This window comes from Octopus bimaculoides, chromosome 14 (genome assembly GCF_001194135.2).
Source record: "Octopus bimaculoides isolate UCB-OBI-ISO-001 chromosome 14, ASM119413v2, whole genome shotgun sequence".
Classification (NCBI taxonomy): domain Eukaryota; kingdom Metazoa; phylum Mollusca; class Cephalopoda; order Octopoda; family Octopodidae; genus Octopus; species Octopus bimaculoides.
The window spans coordinates 45,960,376-45,971,456 of NC_068994.1; the positions used below are offsets into that span (position 1 = coordinate 45,960,376).

Genomic DNA, 11,081 nt, shown 5'->3' on the forward strand with positions numbered 1-11,081 from the left:
CCCCCCCCGCCAGCCATATCGAAAACTAGTAAAAGTCGTATGCTCTCTTAAGCAAGAGAGCAGGACAAAGGCTAAGATATAGTGGTTCGTTCTTATTTTTATTTCGTATATCATGGAACGAATTACCAGAGGGAAACTTCTTTTTAGGTTCTTTGTATAGACTCTTGTACTCAGAAGGTACTCAACACGGTTTCCTCTTAATCGGATGCTGGGTAACACTGCTACTGCAGCATCGCAGAAGATCACTAGATTAGTTGTCTAGCCAGTGTTTAGTTGTTGCTGATGTTGTTGTTGCTGCTGCTGCCTTACTGCTGCTATTGCTACTATTGCTGCCGTTGCTACTGCTGCTGCTGTTGCTACCTTACTAGTCCAGAGAAATATTTGAAACACCCATTCATCCTATATTCAAGAACTGAGAGACTGCTGGTGTGGTGGAGGATTGGAGAAGAAGTGATCCTCACACTGGAGTTCTGGCTCGAATGACTGCGACAGAATGGACTCCGTTCAAGGCACCAAAACATCTGGTGATTGTGTTAAACTCTGTGCCATATCAAGTCTGCTACACAGGAACGAGATCTCTCTCTCTCTCTCTATCTTTTAGACAGCCTTGCCAGAAAGATTCCACCTATCACATTTCACTCGTAAGACTTTCATCGACTTAAATCCATGCTAGACTTTCCCAAAGCACCTTGCAAGGGGAAGATTGAATCCGGAACCACGTACTTAGGGAGTGAAAGCTTTAGTCGTGCAGCTCCGCGGGCACCCGAATGTAGTTGTGGAAAACTTGGAATTTGCAAAGTTTGGGTGCGTTTTTTTAAAATCTTTGACGAAGTTATTCATGAAACAATATCTCATTGTGATGGTCACGGCATATTTAAAAAAACTGGGAATGATGTTATATGACTTTTTGAATGACACAGCTCAGTGTGTTGGAGCGAATGAAGGCGGTGAGCTGGTAGTATCGTTAGCACGCCGGTCAAAATATTTAGCGGAATTTCGTCCGTCTTTATGTTCTGACTTTCAATTCCGTCGAGGTCGACTTTACCGTCTGGGGTCAATAAAGTAAGTACCAGTTTAATAGAGGGGTCAATGTCATCGGCTTACCCCAACCCTAAAATTGCTGGCCTTGTGCTAAAATTTAAAACCAATATGTTCGAGCAAACGGTGTTCTCTTGGATAGTTTGTTGATAGAATATTAGATGTCTATGGGAAATGTGCTCAAACTATTACTGTTCATATGAGTTTACTCACATATATTCTTGACAGTCACTAAACTCAACCCTCAGTAACATTGATGATTCCGTGATACGAAAGTCAATCAAATGCCTTTATAATATCAAAAGCATACAGAAAGACCACGGTGTTCTATATAGGAGGACAATATGGGTACAATGCAAACGTGGGCAAGCATCAATTAATAGAATACCAATACACACAACTCATTAAAAAATATGGATACACAACGCCAGGAGAATATGCAGCCCGACAGTCATAATCTGCAGCAGACATCATCGCAATTATGAATATTGGTTTTGTGGAAAACTAAAGTGGGCATTGCGATTCAAATATACATAGACTTTTAAAGCGCCAATATCCAGCAATCGTCATCGACTATTATAATTTTAATTATAATCACTAATGTCGATTGTCAGAATTGTTATCACACCGAACAAAATACTTCACTACACTTCCACCGGTTTATGTTCTCAGTTCAAATTCTGCCGTGATCTGACTTTGATATTCATAATTTCGAGATCGATAAAATAAGTACTAGTTAAGCACTAGGTTCGATGTAATCGACTAGCAAACTCCCCTAAAATTTCAGGCGCAGCTCGTATTGTAGCAAAGAGTATTAATAATACATTTATAAGAAAGAGCAGAATTTTCAAATCATAAAGAATATATCTATAAAGGATATGTCAAAATTTGAGATCAATATATGTATGAACGAATGTATGTATGTATGACTTTGTCTTTAATTTTCGCTTTGGACTTTATATATAAGTGTGTGTGTGTCTATATATATATATATATATATGTTTGTGTATACACACACACACACACACACACATATATATATATATATATATATATATATATATATATGCATATATACGTATAAATCTATGTAATCACAAATGTGTGTGAGTATTTATATGTGTAAGTATGTATGTACGCATGTATGAGTTTTTAACGACCTCACCTTCTTATCAAATAGCAAATAACAGAAATAACAGACATCTATTTGGTGGAAAGACGGAAGAAAGAGAAAAATAAATGCGAGACGACCAAGATAAATTGTCGGAGTTATTCGAAGTTATTCTGGTTGTATTTTAGGAGTTATCATGTACGTAGACTATATCTATATCTGTATCTATCTATCTGTCTGTCTATCTATCTATCTATCTATCTATCTATCTATCTATCTATCTATCTATCTATCTATCTATATGTTTGTCTGTCTGTCTCACGATCTATTTATCTATCTGTCTGTCTTTAAACATGCATATATATATATATATATTTACTTAAGTATGGTGAACACAAAAAGCAGCTTTCAAACTTAGGTCAGCAGAAAAAAGTTAGAATTTGTTGGTCAGTGTTAATTTCATCCTCGAAGGCGACGAGCTGGCAGAATGGTAAACACGCCAGGCGAAATATTTAGCGGTATTTCGTCTGTCTTTACGTTCCCATTCCACATTCCGTGGAGGTCTACTTTGCTTTTCGTCCTTTTGGGGGTCGATAAAATAAGTACAATTTGAGGACTGGGGTCGATGTAATCGACTTAACCCTCCCCCAAATTTCAGGCCTTGTGCCTATTGTAGAAAGGATTATTTTCATCTTCCAGCCGTTTGTAGATTCAGCTTGCCAGACAGTTGTTTTTGCAACTTCATAATAATATTTCTATTCAGCAGTTGAGCAGATGAGAAGATACAAATTTGTATTTAGTACATTTTTTCCAATCGTGACAGCGTCGTCACAAAGCTATAAGAACCAGCTAATATTGTCATAAACTACAGAGATTTTCTCTCCCAATGTGTATAAATTGTTGTTTATGTTCTTCATTCAAAGACCAAATACTATGTGCAGTAAATGAAGCTCCTGTTAATTGTTCGCGTGTCTTGTTCATCATATACACGCAACCAGTAATCCAATACAAGTACCATAGAAGCACCAGCGACAAATGTACGTCTTGCGTGACTTTGCGCCTTTCTAAGTCTAAACATTTCAGCATTTTTCATCATACAAATTTTTCGATTATTGAAATTTATTTAAATTTGTTTTCAATCTATTTTCTTTTTTCCTTTTTCTTTTAACCATCATCGTTAAATCATTAATTTATGAATTTCCTCATTTCTTAATTGACATTATATCTTTTCAGATCGAAAATGATTTCAATATAGAGTCCTGTATATCCCACTTAGTTACAAAGAGTTATGTAGCTGCGGCATCCACCTCGAGAAAGCATTTCATACAGACGTATACTTCTAAAAAGAACCATCTTTCTGTATATCTATCTATCTATCTATCTATCTATCTATCTATCCGTCCATCCGTCTGTTTATCTATCTAAATATCGGTATGTATGTATATATATATATATATATATATATATATATATATATATATATATATATATATATATATATATATATACAAGTGTGTGTATATGTTTGTGTGTCTGTGTTTGTACCCCCAACATTGCTTGACGTCCGATGCTGGTGTGTTTACGTCCCCGTAAATTAGCGGTTCGGCAAAAGAGAGCGATAGAATAAGTACTAGGCTTACAAAGAATAAGTCCTGGGGTCAATTTGCTCGACTAAAGGCGGTGCTCCAGCATGGCCACAGTCAAATGACTGAAACAAGTAAAAGAGATAGATAGATAGATAGATAGATAGATAGATAGATAGATAGATAGATAGATAGATAGATAGATAGATAGATCCAGTACTTTCATCCTCCGATACTGACTTGTTCAGTTCGGCCTCCGATTTTATGATCTATGATTCGTGAATTATCAGTAATTGTTAGGTATCACGTTGAACCGAATTAAATGGCTTGGGTGTCCCTAATATCAGCGCCAATCGTGCAATTTAAATAGATTCAATCGATTTAATCTACCTCTTTATCAATTTCATTCCTTGTTCACATACAAGAAGTCAGTATTTGATATGTTTACATATATCTATTTAGCCATACTTGTCTGTGAGTGTCTACACAGATATTTGAGTAGGTAAATTTGTGATTAAGTAGGAATTACCTAGAGGCACGCTCGCACGCACACACACACATACACACACATGCATACATATATGTATATATGTATGTGTATATGTGTATATATATATATGTGTTTGTGTATATATATATACAAACACACATACATATATATAAATTGATAAACGTAACCTATATATACAGTTATAGTGTCTATTTGTGAATGATATATGCGCATATAGAACATAACAAACACACACACATATATATATAAATATAATCACATATATGTTTATATACATACGTATATATATATATGTGTGTGTGTGTGTGTATGCATGTATGTATGCATATGAGTGTATATGTACGCATAGAGAATTCTTAATTACATATATAATTCTTACTTAATCAGAAACAAACATATATTCGAATATATATGTGCGTGTGTGTGTGATGTATATATATATATATATATATATATATATATATATATATATACATATATAAATACATATGTATATATGAATATATATAGATATATACATACGTATATATGTATGTATGTAAGTATATGTATTATATACTTATAAATGTAGGTATATCTGTATGTATGTATATGAGCGTGTGTGTATGCATACACACTTTTTAATTACATATATAATCCTTACTTAATCAGACACAGAAACAAATATTTTAATATGTACGTGTGTACGTATGCATATATATCTGTGTATATATGCATATGTATATATATATATATGCGTGTGTGTGTGCATGTGTATGTATAATTACAGACATACACACACAACGCCCACACACACACACACACACACACACACACACACACACACACACACACATACATATAGACACGCCAATACGAGATGGCAGAGAGGAAGCATAACACGCTTGGTTAAAAACAAAGTTTAGTAATATCCATAGTAATGTTAGTGTTGTCAAGCATCACTGCACAGATAAGCAGATTAAATGTGCAAAAGATGGTTTTATCAAGCGGAACATTTACACAAACTCACGAATCGAACCTACACCCTTGCCACCCACACAGCAAAATAGAGATTCGACGAAATCGGCAATAGTTTCCATTATGTTTCACGCCATGGTCACCCATGCAAGGAAGTTGACGGTTTTAATCGATCGATGTAATCGATATAATCAGTATTAAATCGTTATATTTATCTCTTGGTCTGGTTATCGATTTGCTTGACTATCTGTCGGATTGTCGTACAATATACGGCTGACTGTCTGACCGAATCTCTTATTCTCGGTAGCTCTCTATCTCTCTCTCCAGCTCTCGTTCTCTCTTATTCTCTCTCTCTCTCCCTCTCTCTCTTTCCATTTCATTAATTTTCCTTTCTCTTACTCTCCTTTGTGTTTGTGTGTGTATATATATATATATATATATATATATATATATATATATATATATATATATATATATATGTGTGTGTGTGTGTGTGTGTGTGTGTGTGTGTGTGTGTGCGTTCTAACGATTCTGCCATCTCGCCACTTTCATTTCGATAATTAGATATTAATAGGAATTGTATAAAAATTGTCAAAATAATTTATATATTGTAGAAGTATATCCAATTTATTGCACATAAACTTTAGCAACAAAATCTTTTATGTAACGCCAAAGGTCAGGTGGACCCTGTTGAGAACCACTGCATTAGAACGTCACACAAAACACCTTTCGGCATTTCTTTATTTTCTGAGTTCAGTTCTCGCTGGGTTTAACTTTTGTTTTTTCTTTGTGGGGTCGATGAAATGAAGTATCATTCAATTATTGAGGTCAATTTAATCGACTAACCTTTCCCTCAAAATTGCTGGTCTTGTGACTAAATTAGAAACTAATTTGAAAAGTATTTATTCTATTCAGAACAATATAGAAATATAATGGAAACCTCTCGTATTCCCAGAAACAAGGCTCTGTAATTCCTTGCTGTACAATCCGCTCACATGATTTGTTTATAGTTATCAAATGTTTGTGCAGTACATAAGCTTTCTCCCTTCAGGTACACGCTGTACCAAACGTCGGGTGTCGAAGAGACTGCTAATGAACATGCGATGAAGTGTTTTGCTCAAGAACATAACACACCTCTCGGTTCGAGATTTGTGCTTTGTTCAAGAACACAACACACCACCCGATCCAAGGATTGAAACCACGATCTCAGGATCATGAGTGCAACACCTTAACCACCTAAGAATATAGGTTTTATTCGACAGTACGATTTCTTTGTAGAAGCAAATTTCAGTAAATAAAATCGTTTGCTTTCTTTCGGCTTATACTTTCAAATTTGCCTTTTTCTCAACTCTTGATAATACAAAATACACATCACAATGTTTGAAGAACTCCGTTGATAGATATATTCTGATCTGTTCAATTATCTGCTCATGCGCCTTGTTTGCATGTCAAAGCATGATAAGAAATTGCGAGTGAAGTAAAAAAGGAATTCAATCTCTTGAGACACATGATATGCTTCGTATTAGTAGATTGATTCCAGAATCGGGATCCAAAGCCACATCAGCTTCGATAACATATCTATGAAGACTTATGGCGATGTCTTATGTTTTAGTTGTAGGTGTTATGACAGAGTCTCAAAAGCATGATGCAACTCTATTTTGAGAATATGACGTGGAAACGTTGATATCTTGTGAGTTAATTCAACACGATAAACTGCATTACAGACGATATATGCTATAGATGAGCTTTTATGGAATCTGTCGTTGATTTATTTACACTCTGTGTTGAAGCAGTTGTTGAAAGGATAATAATTTAGTAAGCCGTACTTGCAACATTCATATATGAAAAGAAAATCGCAAATTTTGAGATAAATTACCATAGTTTTGGGAAAAGAAAATTAGCTGAGTAATTTTTAATACACATCCTGGATTCATTAGGAATGCTATCGTTGTTTTTTTTTTGTTTTTGTTTTTTTCACATTATGGAGAAATTACTTTGCAATGTCTATTTATTTTCAATAAGGTTTCGTTGAATGGTAGTCAATTCCATTGTTTTGTCATCATCCCTGCACCACCACCCACCAAAAAAAATGATCTCTTAAGTGTGACCTCAACAAAATATAGCTGTGCAGCACAATGCACGTCTGTAAGACTGTAATTCCACTAAACAGGCAGGAAATACAGTTAAAACATAAAATGGCTTGTCGCACTCACGTAGAGCTTTTAAACACATATCAGAACATCAAAGTAACGTTGGAAACTCATTCTTTTATATTCAAGAAACGAAAGGAATTTTCAGCTACAAGTGTTTTCCCGAATGGCTTTTGATAACTATTTGAATAAAGACAATTTGCCCTTATCTCTGGCATAAATTAACTTAGGATATCAAACTGTCAAGATGGAATATGAATAATGCAGGATAAGATTACCTTAAGCAACTTTGGATTGATATCAGGGATCTCGCAGTGAACTATATGATTAATGACATCAGCAGTTTTCCGTTTATCTTCATTTATTACCAGCTGAATATGAGTATGGTTAAGCCTTCGTTTATGCCTCTCAATAGTAGAAGAATGAGCCTCAAGTTTTCCTGTGGCATTCTTCAAAACTGGGTGACAACAGGTTCGAGGTAACATTTGCAAAGGAAACTTTTACAAGTGTTGTGGAATCGAGAAAGCTTTGACCTCAATTTAATGTTAACATTATGACCATTTATAATCATTTGATTGAGCTTGGATGTTTCACACTCAGGAAAATCGGTTCCTCGTGCTCTTTTGGCAACAAATCGTCAACAAAGTGTCGACTGCAATAAATTGTTCCATACACGTAAATCCCAGGCTCTGTTTTGCCCCATTTTTACAGCCATATTAAGTACTGTAGACAGTGAGTAAGCCCGAATTGAAAGAAAAAAGAACCTGTACAATATCCATGAGGTGAACTGCACCCAAAAGGTTTTATTGAGTATTCAGTGGGATATGGAAGGAATTATTCAGTATAGGTTTTTACGGCCGAATCAACAAATCACTTCTGAAGTCTTCTGTCAGCATATTCAACGCTTTTGCTCAGAAAACTTCCCGCATTAATGAACACGACTTCACGCCGCACAAGTCACTGAAAATGCTCTAGAATCGTCCAGGTAAAAACAAATTTTATATGTTCCATATTCTCCAAACCTCGCTCCATCAGACTTATATTTATTCAGATGCTTGCTAACCTATATAGACAGGAATAAGGATAGCCAGCAGGGAAGACAGAGAAAATAAAAGAAATACGTATTTTAATTCAAATCCCACGCAATTCTCTCAAATCAGACGTTCCAAAACATACACAAAGGTAGAGCGAAATGATAGAAAGTAGAGGAAATTAAAAATATGATTAAATTTACGTTAATAACTATCATGTTTGTATGCACACAAATACTACAAGTCGGACAGAACTTTCTATTCAACCTGATAATTTATTAAGAGTAAATATCATATATAAATGTTTAGTAATTTGCTGTGTTTAGAAGACAAGCATGGAAGCAGATTTTGTTGTCCTTCCTGGAGTTTGGTCGTACAAATTACAATTATATATCATACAAAATGTATATGGCATTATATATATATTGGCATACCTATGTGTATATAAAACTTTCGTCATTAATTTTCAATAAAATAATTACGAGTGGTTTTGATGTACAGTTGGCAGGAAATATTGATAAAACTACGCAGAGGTAGTAATATGTATTTTTGTGAATAAAACTATTTTTTTCCATGTTGTTTTCTATGCAGATTATTCATTCAGAGATAAAATCACACACCAGCCTATATTCGACATTGATTTTTGGCAAATATTTTTTTTTTCACAATCATTTACTCCCTACAGGACTATTCTATTATATTAGTTTTTCTTCTATTTCCTACACAAATCATGGAAGAACTGATAACCAATAGCGTATCTATCGCGCGCTGTGCGTGTGTGTCTGTCTGTGTGTTGTAATTAATTTTTCTATCGAGAACTATTTATGACAGACAGCTCAGTAACACACAAACAATTGTTACTGAAAAGCTTGGACGAAGATTTCGATTTTAGCAAAGTAAACTTGAGCAGGCTGGACTGTTGCAGAGTGTGCCACTTGGCCACTATCTGCTTTCCAAAAACAAAAGGTACGCTAAAGAAGACTGGGTTTCAAAACTACGATCTCCTTAATGGACGCAGCTCTCATGTATGTGGAATTTCCTTTGAAGAGATATACTTGATAATACCCACCACACGCCGACGTGATAACCAAACCGGCATTTATAAAATAAATTATGTAACTTCAATGTGATGTATGAAAGCACTTGGCCCCTCTAATTTTTTTACTATAGGGCATAGGAGACAACTTCATATGAAGTTTCTTTTCAACAAGCTATCTATTGCTAGACACTCGTTGATCTCATGTTGGGTTCATCAGAGCCTCTATTCTCTTCGTGCTGGTTTTCTAGACCATCCTAACAAGAAAACATGAGTGATATTTACTCACTGATGAACGGACTATGTTATACTAAATGAGTAACATTCACAGCAAATTTACTTTCTACAGACACACATACATATACACAAACACACAACACGTATACATATACAAAACACACACACACACACATATAAGCATGTATATGTGTATGTACATCTCTGTCAATTCATCTGTGTCTTTATTTATTAAATATATACCGCCTTCTGATATATATATACATGTACTGTTCCTGGCTTTCAGGGTATGCGAAAGGCCTGGTTGGAGGCCTACCGTCCGAGTTTTTTCAGGAAAATTTTGTATTCTCTTTTACCCAAAGTCAGGAACTTTTCAGCACCTTCTTGTGTGTGTGTGTGTGTGTGTGTGTGTGTGTGTGTGTGTGTGTGTGTGTGTGTGTGTGTGTGTGCGTGCATGTGTGTGAGTGAGTGTGTGTGCGTATGTATATGTATACATGTAGATGTTCTAATTTGTAATTAAAGCCTGCTTATTCCACCTTCTTGTGTGTATGTGTCTCTGTGTGTATGTGTCTCTGTGTGTATACATACACATAGATATATAAGTGTATGTATACACACAAGAAGATGGAATAAGCAGGCCTTAATTACGAATTAGAACCTTTGTTTCCATGCAATGGTAACAGCTATGAGTTGCTGCGTTTTCAGTCCCATACCATTACATAAATTATTTTATAAATAATTAGATAAATGAATATGATCCAGCAACAGCAGTGTACCGGCACTTCATCAGGTAGGTGGCTTTTAAAGCACCGCTTGAACACGTTCAATTTCCCATCTCTTTGTTTGCTTTTACGTTATTTGCTTTCTTTGCTTCCTTTCTTTCCTGAGTAACTCACAGATTCAAGGCGACACATGTTATAACAATACAAAAAGAAAATATATAAATGCAGTAAAAATTCTTTTTCTTTAAATTACAATACAAATACAACGAAATTCGTTAATGGAAGCAAAAAAAAAAAAAAGACAAAATGAAATGTTTAAATATAGATCAAAAGTAACATACTGTTTTTCTGTTCTATTGTAAAGTTGTCTCTACTTTTATCTCAGGATATAAACTAGAAGTATCTCTTACCTTTATTGTCTGCAACTGTTTTCCTGCAAATGGCCTATTGTCATCGCTCTCCCAGCAGGATATCTACTCGACTCTTCGTCCACTTGCAAAACTTAATATCATTTATCCTGATTCCGAAGGAAGCCTTTTCATAGTCAATAAGCTTCTTATCAGACATTAAGAGATTTATTTGCCTTTACCCTTGTATACATACAAATGTTCATTCACTCGTTGTATACTTAGAAACATTTAAATCAAAATATACATGTATACACATACATACGTATATATATATATATATATATATATATATATA

The 11,081-nt window shown here is 34.8% G+C and overlaps 1 protein-coding gene across 1 annotated transcript in view; it reads right to left on the reverse strand.

Annotated features, from left to right (window-relative positions):
- The window catches only part of LOC106870532 (BTB/POZ domain-containing protein 16), a 243,135-nt gene that overhangs the window by 4,829 nt on the left and 227,225 nt on the right, over window positions 1–11,081 (reverse strand). The window contains exon 17 of the mRNA XM_052972597.1: window positions 7,629–7,807. Within this exon, the coding sequence (XP_052828557.1) occupies window positions 7,629–7,807 (179 nt within the window). The remainder of the gene's footprint in view (window positions 1–7,628; window positions 7,808–11,081) is intronic.